Source organism: Rhinatrema bivittatum, chromosome 1 (assembly GCF_901001135.1).
Source record: "Rhinatrema bivittatum chromosome 1, aRhiBiv1.1, whole genome shotgun sequence".
Classification (NCBI taxonomy): Eukaryota; Metazoa; Chordata; class Amphibia; order Gymnophiona; family Rhinatrematidae; genus Rhinatrema; species Rhinatrema bivittatum.
The window spans coordinates 114,320,700-114,338,123 of NC_042615.1; the positions used below are offsets into that span (position 1 = coordinate 114,320,700).

At 44.5% G+C, this 17,424-nt stretch overlaps 1 protein-coding gene across 2 annotated transcripts in view; it reads right to left on the bottom strand.

Moving 5' to 3' along the window:
• Positions 1-17,424, bottom strand: part of ENPP6 (ectonucleotide pyrophosphatase/phosphodiesterase 6) — a 224,355-nt gene that overhangs the window by 66,645 nt on the left and 140,286 nt on the right. For both annotated transcript variants that reach the window (XM_029584122.1, XM_029584058.1), the window contains exon 3: positions 9,454-9,565. In XM_029584122.1, the coding sequence (XP_029439982.1) occupies positions 9,454-9,565 (112 nt within the window). The remainder of the gene's footprint in view (positions 1-9,453; positions 9,566-17,424) is intronic.

A 17,424-nucleotide genomic window follows, 5' to 3' on the forward strand; every position in this document is an offset into this window, starting at 1 on the left:
AAGCACACAGTCTAAAACGCACATCCAACCCCCTGCGAAGGTAATAGCGCTCATCACATGTAAATGCATGTTGATGAGGCTATTAGCTATTCTCCCCAATTAAAAAAAAAAAAAAAAGCGCTCCCAACGTGTACATTTTAACCTGCAAAAATTAATGCCTGCCCGGAGCAGTTGTTAATTCTATCGTTGCAATGTGAAGTTGGAGGAACTGAACTAGGAGAATTAAAAAAAAAAAAAGTGTGCCGGCACTAACTCGTGGCTGGGCACAAGTTAGGAAAATGGAGGCTCATAAAATTGAGCCTCCATTTTCCTAACCGGCTGACAGTGACCTCTCCTGGGCTCCCACTGCCGAGGAGGTGCTAGAGGCACGAAATTTCCCCTAGCGCCTCCTTTTTACCACGGCACCTGATTTAATCAGGCACCCGGGAGAGATAGATTGGCGCATGTTAAGGGAGTGAGCACTCAATCATGAGTGCCTGTTTAACGCGCACTGATATTACATCGGCCTGTTAAAGCTTAGCAAAACTCAGCCAGACAGTGATTGAATTTATCAGGAGAGTTTGCCTGCTTGAGTTTCTTAAGGGAATCCACTGGCTTGAGGTCCAAAGGAGGTCCAAAGGAGGAACAACCTCTATATCATCAGCATAGAAATAACTGCTAAAACTGAAGCTCTGAATGAGTATGGCCAGTGGACAAAGATAAAGATTTTGGGTACTTGCCAGGTTCTTATGGCCTGGATTGGCCACTGTTGGAAACAGGATGCTGGGCTTGATGGACCCTTGGTCTGACCCAGTATGGCATTTTCTTATGTTCTTAAGATTGAAGAGCATGGATGAAAGAACAGAACCCTGAGGTGAGCCTCATGAAAAGGCATGAGGCTCTGATGTGGTAGAGTTCAATGAACTTGATATGATCTGCTTTCAAGAAAAGATTTAAACTAAAGAAGTGCAGTATCAGGTAATCCTATCTCACACAAATGATTTAACAATAGTTGATGGTCAATGATGTGGAATGCTGTACTCATATCATGAAAATATGTGAGAACAGCTTTCTCCCTATCCAAATTCAAGCTAATTACATTAGCCAATGCAGTGAGAGCAGTTTCTATACTATAGCCCCGCAGTAACTGGTTTGCCTAAGGTGAAGGTCAAACGTTTTGACGGAAAAAGAGAAAAGCTGATCAAGGACAATCTTCTCTAAGATTTTAGAGAAAGAAGGCAGGTTGGAAATAGGTCTAAAATTCACCAAAACATCTAATTCAAATGTGATGGGGAGTCCAAGCCACCATTAATATTGCCCCTGTAATTTGAACATTCATTGGTTGCAGGAAGGGCTTGGTATTTTTTTATTCCTGCCTATGTGATAACCCCACCTTTGGGGGGTATGGCATCTGGGGTATATATTACTTAGGAACATACCCAAAATTTCAGAGGGTTAGGCATGGCTGAAGCAGTTCAGAGGGAAGGCGATACAGGAAGAGAGAGGAGCTTGAGATTCATCTCTGGGTCTCAGGAGAGGAGTTAGTATTTTGATATCCCCCCGGGATTTCAAATACATTTGGAGAGCTTTGGATTCTGTTAGGATCTGGGAGAAGGAGAGAGAAGTTTGAGACTTCCAAATGGTCTCAGAAGAAAGAGTGCTGAGGTTGAGTTTTTTTGGGGGCGGGTTTGGGCTGGGCCTCTGCTCATCAAGTTTTGCCATTGAACATTGAAAAAGTTTGGATTCAAGAATTTTTGGGGACTTTGACGTCACCAATTTGAAGGGAAGGGCATACCACCAGTATCTCTGAGGATTTGGGCCAAGAGTGAAGATTTCAGGCACGAGTCAGATTGCTGAGTGATCTGAATAAGTAAGGGTAAGAAGATTTAGATACTTTTTGATACAGGGACTCAAAGGGCCACACCCATTGAGATAGTGATACAGTTTTTTTCCAGTTCGAAGAAAAAGTAAAAACTTAGACTAATTGCAGCTGGATGTTTTTCTACAAGGGGACAGTTGTCCTGCAGTTTTTGTTCTTGGGGATTTTCTTCTGTTTGCTGAGTGACTTTATGCTGGAACCCCATTCCAGTTTTCCCACTTTGCAAGGGGAGCAGTTTTTCTCCATGGATAATGGCGCAAGAGAAGTGAGAAGGGAGGTAACACCTAAGATGGATAAATTGAAATCATTTTCATTGTTATAATATTTTTGATGCTATTCTGTATTTTTGGTATTGTGGCTTGGATTATTTTATTTAAGTTGCAGTAAAGACTATTTTATTTGAACACCATTCCTGGACTCCAGAGAGTGTTTTTCCTGATTTTCCTACCCTTGTTGCTATTATTGCCTTCATTGCTCCTTCTCTGAATTGTCGGCTTGTTGAAGGTCCTGTATCTTCAGTATGAGCATTAAGAGTAAAGAGTGGCTAGACATGCCAGAGGGCTCCAGAAGACTGAACCCGGACTCATACCACCCCATAATGAAAGATAAAGCACACAACTTGGGGATCAGTTACATAAGGTCATGTTTTCTGAGTACAGGATGAACCATAGCAACCAAACGACTGTTGGGAAATGCCCCTTGCTCCAAACTGGAGTAAATGATATCAGCCTAAAAAGAAGAAGGGCCCAAATCAGGATACTGAACTTGTTTCCACTACCTCCTTGGAGAGGCTGTTCCAGACCACCCTCTCTTTAAAGAAATAAGATTACACCTCCATCCCATAACCACCTTAAGATCATTAGATAAGATCACCCTCAGATTCCACATTTCTTTTGTGCTTGGAAGAATTTCACCCCCTATATTGTTCCTCTCCCTTCACTTTTTTTGCTTCCTAAATGTATAACTGCATTTTTTAGCACTAAATCTTAGCTGCCAGACTCTAGACCTTTCCTCAAACTTTCATGATCCCTGCTCATGTTTTCTACACCTCCTTGGCTGTCCATCTTGCTGCAGATTTTGGTATCACTGGCAAAAAGACAAAGCTTTCCTGATAATCCTTCTGCAGTGTTGCTAATGAAATTGTTGAAAAGAACTGATTCAAGGACTGATCCCTGCAGCAGTAGTAACATCCCTCTCCTCAGAATGAACTCTATTTGTTGCTTCTTAGTCAACTTTAATTTGGCATGGAGTGGACCCTTGGGCCAGTGTGAGGAGGGAGTACCACGAGGTAGCTTCCTCCCACGTGGCAGGTGCAGGCCAATGACAGAGTGAGAATGGTCAGAGTCTCGGCTGGGGTCAGGCTGTCTGCAGGCAAAGATACTGTTACTGTTAAGGACTGGACGGTGGACCCTTGGGCCGGCCTGGCGGAGTGGTGGCTCCGTAGGAAGAGAGAAGGGCGGGAGGCGGAACACAGCTGGACAAGCAGGTGAAGTCTTCGCCCTGGAAGTCCTTAGTCCCCCCAGGAGGAGTCTGTGAGGACCGGGACAACTGGGACTTAGGAGACAAGCAGCGGAGAGGCGTCAGGACGATTCGGAAGTCGAGGCAGGCAGCAGACACGGAGAGTCAAGAGCGAGCCGAGGTCAGGAACCGGAAATGCAACCGAAGAGGCAGGAGCGGGAACAGCAGGAGCGGATCAGGAACAGCAGGAGCGGATCAGGAACAGCAGGAGCGGATCAGGAACAGCTGGACAGCACACAGGAACTGCAACTAGTACTCCAACGGAGAGACCTCGTTGCAAGGCGAAGAACTGAAGGCAGACGCCAGCTTAAATACCCTGCCGGCGTCTGACGTCAGTTTGGGGGCTGTCCAGCACTTCTGGGTGCTGGACCTTTAAATCCTTGGCCCTCGCGCGCGTGCGTTGCTTGGTGGGGGCGAAGCCAAGATCGGGCCTTGGCGGCGTCTCCCTCGTGGAGATGCCGCTGCAACGGAGGCCTGGTGGGCCCAGGCCGAGGCCTGGTGGGCCTCGGCCTGGCGCACACACGGGGTCCCTCCCGTGTGTGCGCGGCGCCACTACTGCCCAGGCCCACCAGGCCGCCGAGGCCTGGTGGGCCCAGGCCTCGGCGGATCCTGGCGCGGCTCTGAGGGCGGCAGAAGCGGTAAGGACCCAGTCGCTAGTCTAGCAACTGGGACTGCAACAGATATGGTCAGTGTCCAGGCAAGAAGCATGACAGGCAGCAGGCAAGGTGAGGAAAATGTCTGATCCAAGGTCAGAAACTGAGGCGTGACGTCTAGGAGATAAAGACCAAGAGGACATGGACAAGGCAGGAACAAGGTAGGGGAACTAGAACATGGCAGAGCAGGAACAAGGCAGGCATACTGAAACAAAGCAAGACAGGACCATGAATCAACCAGCACTGCAGACAGGAGCACAGCAGGAGACCTATTGCTGAGGCATTGAGAGGTTGTGCTGAGCTTCCATGTTATAATAGAGCACAGATGACATCATCAGTCAGCGCTAGCAGGAAGTGCTGGATGCCTGGCCTGTAAAAGGGCTTCAAGAAACGCAGGCAGTCTTCACCAGAACCTAGGATGCAGCACGCTGTGGGAGGCTATGCCTGAAGTGTATGGAGGTAAGGGGCATTACATCAATTAGTTTCTAGCCCAGTCAATTTAGACCCTGTACCAAGGGCGCTCAGTATATTTATAAGTCACCTATGTAGAACCATGACAAAGACGTTACTGAAACCAAGTGTATTACATCTAGCACTCTCCCCTGATTCAACTCTCTGGTCATTCAGTCAAAGAAATTGATCAGATTTGTCTGACAAGACCTATCTCTGTTAAAGCCATACTGCCTTGGATCTTGTAATCCATTGGATTCCAGAAACTGCACCATCCTCTCTTTTATTAGTAACTAGCCGTTAAGCCCGTAACAACGGGCTACATTTAAAAAAAAATTTTTGGTCCATTTCCTTCCCACTCCCTCCCCCTCATTCTCCCTCCTCCCTCTAGTCTCCCTCCCTCCCCCCTCCCTCTCCCCTTCCCCCTCCCCCTCTATTCTCCCTCCCACTCTATTCTCCCTCTCCCCCTCTCCCTCCCCTCCCTTCCCTCTCCTCCCTCTCCCCCCTCCCCCCCTCTCTCCTCCCCCCCTCCCCCCCCCCTCTCTCCTCCCCCCCCTCACTCTCTCCTCCCCCCCTCCCCTTCCCCTCACTCTGTCCTCCCCTCACTCTCTCCTCCCTCTCCTCAGTCACTCCCCCTCTCTCAATCCCCTCCCCTTTCAGATCATCCACAACCGGCAGACGGAAGATCTCCGGGGGGTCCCTCCCGCGCGTGCGCGGCGCCACTACTGCTCGTCGTCGCTGCCGCCGCTACTGCTCCTCCCACTCCTGCTTCTCGCCGCCGCCGCTCCTGCTTCTCACCGCCGCCGCTCCTGCGGCCCCAGCGCCATTTTTATTTCATCGCTGTCGTCGCTACTGCTCCTCCCACTCCTGCTTCTCGCTGCCGCCGCTCCTGCTCCTCACCGCCGCCGCTCCTGCTTCTCACTGCCGCCGCTTCTGCGGCCCCAGCGCCATTTTTTTTTTCGGGCACGCTCGGCTCTAACCGACGTGCTCGCCCGCGCATGCGCGGTAGAGCTGCTCTCTACTGCGCATTTGCGGGCCGTCGGTCAGAGCCCATTTATAAGGTAGATTACATTAATTTGCTTACCACAGAGATCAGACTAACTGGGATGTAGTTTCCAGCCTCCTCCTTATGTCCACTTTTGTGAATAGGAATCATATCTGCCTGTCCAGTCCTCTTGAACCACTCCCAACTCTAAAGAAGCATTTAAAATGTCAGCCAGCAGAGCTACCAGAACGTCTCTAAGTTCTCTTAATACCCTTGGATGGATCCCTTTTCTCCGCACAACTTAATCTATTTTAACATTGATTAGCTTCTCATAAAATACACTTTTCTGAACATTGAGATTTACTTCACTTTCAATCCTATTTGTGTTCGTTTTATGTGGTTCTGCTCCTGGCCCTTTCACACTGAACACCGAACAGAAATATTTCTTACGAAATTTTACTTTTTTCTTGTCGGCCTTTACATATTCCTTCCTTTCATCTCTTAGTCCCACAATGCCATTTTTGTACTTCCTCCTAGTACTAACATATCTAAACCATAAAGTCTTGTCCCTCCGTTTCATTATATTTAATATTTTTTCTTTCGTTTGTATCTTTGCAATCTTATTTTCCCACCTTCTCCTAGCTTTTCTAATTGTGACCCGGCTTTGCCTGTCGCTAAGAGCCTCCTATAGATTATTTCTGTCATAGGCAGTAGGAGGGGCTTTTGCTTTTTGGGGATCCTCCCCTTGCTTTATCCCCACATTTTTGTGGGAGGCTGCTGGGGATTATAAAAATCCCTCAGAGCATGTGATTTGAGACTGACAAGGAGGAGAGTGGTTTTCTCTGCTTTGCAGGGGTAGATCTTGGAGTTTTGAAGATTTTTGCTACTTTTAGATTTGGGGGCTTCTTACCAGCTTCTGACAGAAGGGAAACCCTGGGTATCTGGAAGGGCTGGGTCAGGTTTCTTTTTGCCTTGGCTCTTAGTTGACAGCTATGGTGAAGAGTAGAGGATTTTGGGGATTTCTGGACATTCCAGTAGGAATTGCTGGATCTGAGGATTATTTTTTGGAACCAGGGTTTAATCACTTTTTCCCCAGCAGTTTATGCTGGAACTAAAACAGGACTATCCTATCCTTCAATAGGAAGGATTATTGGAGTTGGATGATGGTGCAGTAGAGAGAACACCAAGGAGGAGAGCTGTGGATAAGGAGACTATGGCTTTTCTGACATTGATTTTCCTAACTTTGTTAATGATTTTCTCAGTTTTTGCGTGGATTTTGATTTGTAAACTAAAGTTTTTGGTTGAACACCATTTATTGGATTCTGTGGCTCTTTCTTTGGACTGAGTAGTGGGAAAGTGAGTGGGGAGGGTGTTTATGATTTTTATTTTTATTTTTTTTATTTTCCTTGATCTCTTATCCTGGCTCTGATTGGAAAACTTCCTGTACAGCATCTGAGACCAGGGGTTTGGAAGAGATGGCAGTCTAGCATGGACATGACCATGCCAAGGGCCCAGGAGGTTAAGACTCCCTTCCCCTTCCCACCAGACGGATCCCGGCATTAAAGCACCGCGGATCCAGCACACCAGCCAAATGGGGGGTCCCGCTACACAATATTGTCACCTGTTTTCCTGTTTCTGCAATCTCTTGTAGTTTATGAACGCAAACTTTTTTTGCCTTAACTTTTCAGCTATTTCTTTAGAAAACCACAGCAGCCTCTTTTATCTCTTTCTTTCATTTATTTTCTTAACAAAAAGTTGTTGCCCTAAAAAAGACTTTTTTCATCTTCTTTTATTTCTGACTTACAACAAGATTCACTAGATTCAAAAGAATTCAGATGTACAAAATATTGATAAAAGTACTTGCCAGGTTCTTATGCCCTGGATAGGCCACTGTTGGAAACAGGATGCTGGGCTTGATGGACCCTTGGTCTGACCCAGTATGGCATTTTCTTTTGTTCTTATGTTCTTAATTTAAGGGAATTACAATATTGAATTGTACATAGAGCTCTGACCTCCAGTCCATGCATTCCATATGGATATCATTCCTTCATCTCAGTGTTTTAAGTGCTTGTTCCATTGTTTATGGTCCTGTTCTAAGATTGTACAGTTCTGGGAAAGTATGTTGCATGCTTTGTTATTAATGATTAACAAACCTGTTCGCTTAACCCCGGCTTTTGCTTTATTGAATTATAGTCTTCCGGGACAATTTTGGGGGTTCATTTTATGCCATTTTCTGATTAACGCCTGTTCTATTGCGAAGGGTTGTAAAACTTGTCGTTAGTTGGATGATACCCTGGGAATGTGGAAAGTACAAATGTTGGACCTATTCATTATGGAGTATATGCTACAGCGATCTAAATCTAAGAAAAGACTTGTGCCTTTTTGGAATATCTGAGGGCCCTTTCACAAATCACTTTCAGAGGACAATCAGCACTTATATCCCCTGACGGATTCCTAGTCCATGACTTGTTAATCAGGAGATTTCATAATTGGACTCTAGAGTCTTGGTTTCATTGTAGATCCTATTCCCTTAATTTTCATTGAATGCATAACAGTATATTTTGTAAATTCTACTTTGTGAGGGGTGAACGGGTTAGGGGGGATATGAAAATTGGAAAATTGCAACTGTTCTAATGTATCATCTTGTATTGCTTTATTGCCTTATTGTATTTGATATAAAATTATAAAAATTGCAAATGAGACCAATAATTTTAAAAACACTGGCTGCAATATTGAAGTAATGAACTTTTGCTGTTGTCAGTTCAATATATGTGTATGATGGTCCCTTTTCCTCTCATTGTATATGATTGTATTATGAAGGAAGAAAAGATCAAGTAGGATATTTTGGTTGGATTTATATCACCTACTGGTATAGGTCATAGTTTGAGTGGTCTGTATATTACACCGGTACAAATAGATGTTCTAGTCCCTTTTTCCATATTAACCCACAGTGTCTCCTCCCTTCTTCTTAAGCCCTGCAATTCTGTTTTGATATTAATTTTTTATATATAGTACCACGCATCCTTTCTTACTATCTAGTCCTTCCTGAATAGATTGCAGCCCCAATATAACTATAACCTAGTGATGGCTTTCTGTGTACCACTTCTCGGTGACAGCCATTACATCCAAGTTAGCATCTTCCACGACTGCCTCTAGATCTTGGACTTTATTTCCCATACTATGAGCATTAGTGTACATAGATTAACAGATGTTGCCCTTTTTTTTTTCAATTTCTATACAAGTCCATGCATGTAAAGAAATAAAACCAACATCAACTTTGTTTACCAAGATCTGACTTCAGATCTTGTGTCCAATAGGGCGAGCAGGGTTTATATACATAGTAGAAGGGCTGAAGAAAATATAGCATGAGCACACCTGTTGGTGTAATGTGAAACACTATGCAAGATTCAACCACCAAAAAGGCTTTAGTCAAGCCAACAGTTAGGTAGGGGGTTTATCACAAGTGCTTCTTATGGAAGGAGAAAACCAAAGATGAAATAAACAGATAAGAAACACAGTAAGAAAACAGCATCATGTTTTAAGGGGAAAATATTTGACACGTTATTTTATATGGTCTAAGCAATTAAACCTATACAACTCACCTCTTCACTGTGATCGATAATAGTGTTTGGTCAGCAGATAAGATATAAAGAGTAATTTTCAATAGTGTACATAAACTCAATACATATACTTATACCTGTATTTTATAAACTATGCAGGAGGAGCCTCACAGTTTATAAAATGCCAAGTATCAACACTCCATAAATACACGAGTATATTTCAGTACATGCTCATTTTAAAGGCAGGGATCCACATAGTTTATGCACTCATTTTATATAAGTAGCATATCATTTTGTTCCATGTGTTTTTTCTTTTTCAGATCAATAGTAAAGTAGATCATCCTGAACCTGACCTACAATAATAAGCATAAAAAACTAACAGCCTATCTCTTCAATGCTTGGAAATGAACTTTGGACTATATATCTTACCTCAAAGACTGAAGGGCATCCTTAATAGCTATGGTAAAGTTAGCATCAGATGGGTTATTGTAGTATGCCCGACAGTAATTCGGCCTGACACCAAGGATTTCCACTTCACAACCTAGGGAACAAAAATAATTTGTAAAAGGAGTGAATAATTATTTTATTCAAAGCCAGAAACTTTGCAGAAACATACAATTGAACATTACACCTGTAATTTTAATTTGTTCATACTTAACTCAGAGAAAATGTTCATCAAGCATTGATTTAAGTGTTCAAGCAATTTAGTACAGTTTGAACCTAGGTAAACATGCAACTATATGTCACGTAGGGGTGTGCATAGCAAAAAATGTTAGTTTCATTTTTGTTTTGTTTTCATTTATCAATTTGTGTGTGTGTATGTGAGGGGGGATTGTGTCATTTTTCTTCTTTTTCATTTTGTTTTGGTTTCAAGGCACTCTAGTTTATTATGATATCGCACACAGAACCACAACTTGTCCCCATCCTACCACCATCACAATGGCACAGGCTTCAGGCCTGCCAGCACCATTTTGATATGTCAGACCAGAAGGGCAAGAGCACCTGGGAATCGCTCCTGCTTCTCTTTGGGCAATGTACACTAATTACAGGGGACTATGAGAGGGTATGGGAGGTCTGAGGGGTGAAAGAAAGCCCGCGGGGGCTTTTTAAAAATCAGACAGCATGGAATTTAATTGAAAATGGCTTGGATGTGGACAAGTTGAGGTTTTAGTGCATGCAATTGTAAAATGAACAGCAAATGAAATGAAACAAAAACAAATGAAATTGACTTTGGTTTTTTATTTATTTATTTCAGAATTAATACGACAGCATATCCCTAATGTTATCTGCAGACATGTGGTACCTGATGCTTCCCAAGCCCTCAAAAATCTTGGTCAAATGTTGCACATAAGATATTAAATAAGAGGAGTAATAACAAAGACCTCTGGGGAACCTCACAAGTCAAAATACCAGGGCAAGATAACTTATTATTTACCCTCACATAGTGCCCCATCAGATAAAAAGGAATCTAGCGGTTCCATTTTATGTGGGATACTGATCCAGAAATGTGTTCATGTTTTCCCTGATGGGCTTTCAGGTGGAAATTGAGACAGCTTTGAAAGTTTTGGCTCCAGGAAGATTTTCAGGGCCAGTTTTAAAGCACTGACAAAATTCCTACAACCATTCTTAATTCTACCCCCCTAGACCCCCAAAATAAACTAAGTAATTGATAGAATGATGTTTATAAGCAGTTGATAAATTTGTAGATCTACATTTCTAGCCTATTTTCCAAAGGAAAAAAGGCATATGAGATCTTATTTATTAATTTACAAATATTTAATGTTTCATCTTTTCCAAGAATGGCTTCAAGGTGGATTACAATTACATTAGTGTAGACTGACAGGTCCATTAGCAGTAACATTAGTTGTGGAGTCATATGCAATCATCATATGATGCCCTAGCCAGTTGAGTTTTCAGGATATCCCTAATACATATGCATGAGTTATATTTGCATACATTGGCAGTATGCATGTTGTAGTGCAGCCGTTGCCTTGTATTACCCAGTGGAAATAAGACACGCACACAGAAAAATACTGACAAATCAGCATATATATATATTCTGGAAAAGGCAATGATTATAAGAATGCAATGTAAACAATATACTGATAAGTGCCATTGTGATTATATGGGACCACTACTGTTTGGTCAGATATTTTTAAACTTTTATTCCTACACAGACTAACTCACCCCAAGCACTTCCCCAAAAAATCTTAAGCATTGTAATCAGTAATGAAATAGCGAAGCATCAGATAATATCTTTAATCTGGTAAGTAATTAAATGTATATACAGTGCCATACAAAACAGTATATATAAGATCACTTATGAGAATGATTCAAGAGAAAGGAGATATATATATATATATATATATATATATATTGGAGACACTTCCCTGAGAAGCGATTCCCCCTTTCACCATCAGCAATGTCTAAAAAAGGAGAGAGGTCTCAGTGAAGGGAATGGTCAGCACGCCTGGACACAGGGATTATGTGGATGGGTCTCGGGGTCAGTTGCCCACTCAGTGGCAAAGATTACTCTGACTCTTGTGTCCTATATACCCCATTTTGCAGAACAAGTGCTGGGCTGGTGTCCAGTTCTGGGCAGACAGCCAATTCTGGGCTGTCATCCAGTTCTGGGCCATCAGCCAGGGACTTCTAACTTCTCTTATAGTACCAGATGGGTCTTACTGAAACTGTCACTTCTTAGCAATCATAGACTTCCTGCCTCTGATGCCTTTGTGCTTGCTCTTAGTTCTGAAATGGTGGCAGAGTTGTTCTTTCAAATCAAGTTAAAATGTCTCCATGTTAAACTAATGCCTCCACTTTGTGCTTCTCTCTCATTGGAGCCCTACTGAGGGAGTCAGCTGGGTTGTTAGATGACCAAGGAATAAAAGAGATGCTCCGGAAGGACAAGGAAATAGCATAAAAAAATAAATGAATTCTTTGCCTCTGCTTTACTGCGGAGGATGCCGGGTATACCCACACCAGAAACATTGTTTGATGGTGATGAATCTGAGCAACTAGATGACATCACTGGGAAACTGGAGGATGTAATAACTCAGATTGTCAGACTAAAGAATAACAAATACCAGGACCAGATGGTATTCATCCCAGAGATTTGAAGAAACTCAAAAATGAAATAACAGCCATGGTACCAGAAGGCTGGAGCATTGCCAACGTGATGCCAATTTTTAAAAATGGCTCCAGGAGTGATCCGGGACACTATAGATTGGTGAGCCTGATGTCAGTGCCAGGCAAGATGGTTGAAGCTATTCTTAAAAAATGAAATTACTGATCACATAAATAGACACCATTTAATGGGGGAGAGTCAACATGGATTTTGCAAGGGAAGTCTTGCCTTACCAATTTACAAGAGTGTTTTGAGAAGGTAAATAAACACGTGGACAAAGGTGACCAGTAGACATAGCATATTTAGCGTTTCAGAAGGCATTTGACAAAGTCCAAGAATGTGGAAAAGGGATCATGGAAGAAATCTCTGACCTGAAGGCACTTTAAAGTGAGGGAGGATCCATGTTTTGCTCTGTGCATTCACTGCAGGAAGGATCTTAGTCAAGGGAATCAAGTGGGGCATCTGATAAATGCTGTATGCAGCATCGTCTGCAGAAGCAGCGTCCTCTAGCATGGGACCCAGGGGATGTTGGTAGTATTTGCCTTCAGACCCTTCTGCTGCTCCAAGCAAAAGTCAGAGAGAAGGGGTTGAAAAGGGGAACTGATCCCCAAGCTGATACCATGGCCCCCTTCCAGCAGTCGGCGTAGCAGGCCAGCAGTCCCCAGCCATGTATCCGAAATGGCAACCGCCAGAGAGGAAATGGGATGGCAGTCCGTAGCACTGTCCTCGGGTAGGAGGCAGGCAGCATCTGATACAGTAAAGAGAAGCATCAGAGAAATGATTGTCCTTTATTACCAGCCCCTGCAGTTAGTGGAAAATATGGGGTTTAAGCATCTGCTGCATGTGTAAACCCCCAATTACAAAAGTGCCCTCCAGGGCTACATTTAGTATTTATACTCAGACTGGCCTGTTTATCTTTTGTGTTTCGTACACTATCCACACCAAATTTGCTAGACATATGAGAAGGTCCCAGAGGCTTCTGATAGAGATATTTTATGTGAGCCACATATTTGCACGGATGTGCGAATACCAGAAAGTAGGCTTCATCAGTTTTATGTGGAACCTCTTGTTCTCATGCAGATCAGTGGTGCTCCCTAGCTAGTAAGTTCTTAATCAATATGGATGAAATGTATTTACATGTATATTAGACTGAGGGACAGGTTTCTGGAAGACATCTAGATGAAAGTACGTGAGAGGGCCACAATAGGGTACTTATTTCTAGGGCTGGAAGCATAAACCGAGCCACTGACCCAAAGCAGCACACCTCCAGATGGACTCCTGCTTTCCCCACGTGGAGCCAGTGCAGCCAGGGCTGGTGCAAGGGTATTAGGCACCTCCCCCAGCCCCTCCTCCCCACACACAATTAGAGATTATGTAATTATAACAGATTTTGCATGAAAAAGGAATTTCAAAATACAGGCTTCTGAGATAAAATATCACTTATAACATATATATTGGGAGAAATATTCACCTACTGAGTGAATTGGCTAGTTAGCCGGATAACCATATCTGGCTAACTAGCAGGGTATATTCAGTGGCACAGTTGCTAACTTTAGAACAGTTTACAGCCCAACTAGACTCAGCTGCACAAGTTAACCGGTTAACTTATGAATCTAATTCCGCTCCTCCCCAGAACACCTTTTGGCCATCAGCGGAATGCCCCCAACTTACCTGGCTAGAATTTAGCCACATATGCACTCAATATACCCGGGTAAGCCTTTTAGACAGATAACCATTATGTTATCCATCTAAATGGCATTTGAATATGGACCTGCTGTGGTGCCAACCAGAAAACCCTGCAAAAGAGATGCTTGGAACCACTATGGCATTAGGTATATTATACAGCAAACGATGGAGTGGAGAAGATGAATGGTATACTGGATGGTAACAAACCATATAGCAATGGAGTAGTGCTAAGGGTTCTAGGATCCGTGTGAAAGTGATCGAATCAAACAGTCACTGAAGATATTTTTCAAGCATTGCCAACTTTTATTCACAGTGTACAGGACAGTTTCGGCAACTGACCGTGTTTCGCCACATGGGCTGCGTCAGGAGGGGCAGAAACCCAAGATTTCAACTGCCAAAAAATAAAAGTAAAATAAATAAAGGAAGGAATCTGCAAGGATCCATAACAAAACAACCACAAGCAAAACGAACCACCAAGTGGCAGAGCTAACTGCCCAGAGCAGTATATTCTGAAACAGGTAATAATGGGATAAAAGTAAAAGTCAACAATAAAAGTAAACATATATAGGATAATAAGAATATATATAATTTTTACATATAAAATGTTAAAATAACATAACACACTGTATAAAAAGAGTCATGCAACTGAAAACCAAAACTCTACAGAATCCTGGAATGCAGAAATCAGTAAAAGGGAGCTGTAAAACAGAAAAAAAATTGCAAAAAAAATAAATATATATATATATAACATTTCCTCCTGTACACTGTAAATAAAGGTTGGAAATGCTTGAAAAATATCTTCAATGACTGGTTAATTCGATCACTTTCATAAGGACCCTAGAACCCTTAGCACTATACCATTGCTATATGGTTTATTAGGTATATTATAACCAGAGCTGGATTTGGCACTGGCCCTCAGAAAGCCATGAGTAAACTGAATTACAATATAATAAATGTCCTATACTAAAACAGCACTAACTGCCAGCATTCAAACAGCAACAATCTTATCTATGAAAAGGCAGCACTGTAAAACACCAAAACACTTCCTAATAGGAAAACAGAGCATGCCAGGCAGCTATAGATCCCTACACAATATAGATCCCTACACAAAAACTATATACTAGGACACTGGTTCTCAACCTTTTGTCCGCCATGACACACCTGAGAGAGGATGCTCATATGCGTGACACGCTGCACATTAAATTCTGCAGCTGAAGTTTAAAAATTCTAAATTTATTGTTAAAAATGATGCAAGAGAAAACATTCTTTAATTTCAATAACTGCTTGGAAAAAAAATATTTATTAAAATTTGATTACTTTCACAAAAGTTTGAATCTTCACTTACTTTTGTTACACTCCGCGGCCACAGACGGCTGCGGCCGCCATTGCTCACCTCTCTTTTTACAACTTTGGCTCCGTTGGGCGAACTCACAGCTTCGGCCAACCACCGCCGGCCTCCCAGCCTCCGTTCCCGGGCCTGCTCGAGCAGCATGGACGCTGCCGACCGCCATCTTACTTGTGGGGTTCCCTAGGCGCGCGTGCGCGCCCTCCGATTAGCTTTAACCAAGTCATGGCAGGAGCCTCGGGGGCGACCCTAGCAGATGATGTCACTCCACTCTAATACTTATACTCGCCAGCCCAGACAGCTGGCGACTTGGCAACGAGTTCACATGCTGCATTCCACAGCTTCTCTTCAGCTTGTTCCGGTTCTGCTTCCATGCTGTGAGACTATCGTGTACCCGCTCCTCGGGGGCCCCCCTCGTCTCTTGGCTATCTGCTCCTCGAAGGGCCTTTCACCTGGACTTCAGCCTGCCTCATCCCTGAGACCTACTTCGGGACTTCCATTTGCTTCCAGTCGCTGTGAGTTCCTTCCTCTGGATCCTTGTGGTGATTCTACATGGAAATCCTCTCTGGTGTACCCCGCTCTGCAGACCGTTACCGTGAGGAGTCACTTCCAGGTTTTCCCTCTGCTCCGCAGGACCTGCACGGTGTCACCATCAGAGAAACCCTCGCCGGTGTACCCCGCTCTGCAGACCATTGCCGCGAGGACTAATTTCCAGGTTCCTACCTGCTCTGTGGACCTGTGCCATGATACCATCAGAGAAACCCTTGCCAGTGTACCCCGCTCTACGGACTACTACTGTGTTCTCCCATCGAGGAACCCTCCTGCATACTTCACTACAAATTCAGTGTATTCAGTGACTGTACTTTCTCGGCATTCCCCGCTCCTTAGGTAGTGCCGCTTCTCCCCTAGACTCTTGTCTCTCAAGCTGAGTCTGACGTCAGCATCTCTGCTGCCGTACGGTGGCCCGCCTCCAGGGCTCACCCTCTCCCGCAGCCGAGGCTCCGCCTCCCGACGGTGAGGCCCAGTGGTGCTCCTCCCCCTGGGCGGTTACACTTCTCACCTCGGCCAAAGGGCCCACTCACTTACTGATCCTAACAATTTTATTAGTGAGAAATCTGGGAATGATGTTTTGATACAGGGTGGAACAGTAAACACATTCTCGTGCATCTCACTGTCAACCTCAAGAAGTTCTGAATTCTTCTGGAGTTTATATAGAGCAGAGCAAGGATGTTGGCAGAAAAAGACCATCCAGTCTGCCCAGCAAGCTTCCCATAGCAGTAACTACCGCTCCATGCAGGTTATCCCCATGTGTTTGTTAAGGGTAGTAACTGCTGCTTCGTGCAGGTTACCTCCATGCCTTATATTAAGGATAAAAATAAAGCAGCAACAGCTTGTATGGTGCTGCGATGATAACATGGGGGAATATGCAGGACAGTTAGCAGTAGCGCAGGGGGAGGGGGAGAGAGGAGTGGGTCAAGTGAGGCGGGAACTGTCGACCAATAGGAGGCGGGCACATTTAAAACCCAGCAACCAAGCACCTTGTTCAGGGAGCCTCGTTGCCACTCAGCTAGGGGCAGTTTAGCTGAACAGGAGGCCAGACTTGTTGTCCTTGCTGTCGCAAGTTATTCGGCTTAGTGGTAAGCGATGGTTATCTGGCCATGCCCAAGGGTAAAGAAAAAAGGGCTGGAGCGAGAGTTGTGCCTAACACTGCCAGAAAAGGGCATAGATCTCAGCCTGTGCCGATGGTCCCGGAGCCCCCCCCCCCCATGCCGCGGGGGTGCAGCTGCTCCCAGAATTCTTTCTCCACCTTGAGCGGACGTTAGTTCGGGAGAAAGCAGCCCTGAGGCCTAGTCCCATGAAGAAGTGGAGGAGCAGTGGGAGAGCGGGCAGGCGATCGGACGGGTAAACAATGCACCTACCCCCCGGCGATCGGGGTCGCCGTGACAGGATGGTTACAGTGGGGGAAGGAGTCTTGAGCAGCCCTCTGCATGAGACCAGAGATGAAGTGCTGGTCGTGTGCGAGTTGGGGGTCAGAGGAGGCCCGTGCAGACGCAAACTTACCGGCGCGAGAAGCGGAGGAGGGCGGCAAGGCACCAACGAACAAAATGGCGGCCGGAACAAAGACGCGAAAACCGGCACGCGGACGCATGGCGCCAAGGGCCGAGTCGTTGAGCACGAACAGAGGAGGTTGGAGTTCGGGAGCTGGGGTGGAAAACGAGGGAGGACGAGCCACCCGAGGTCG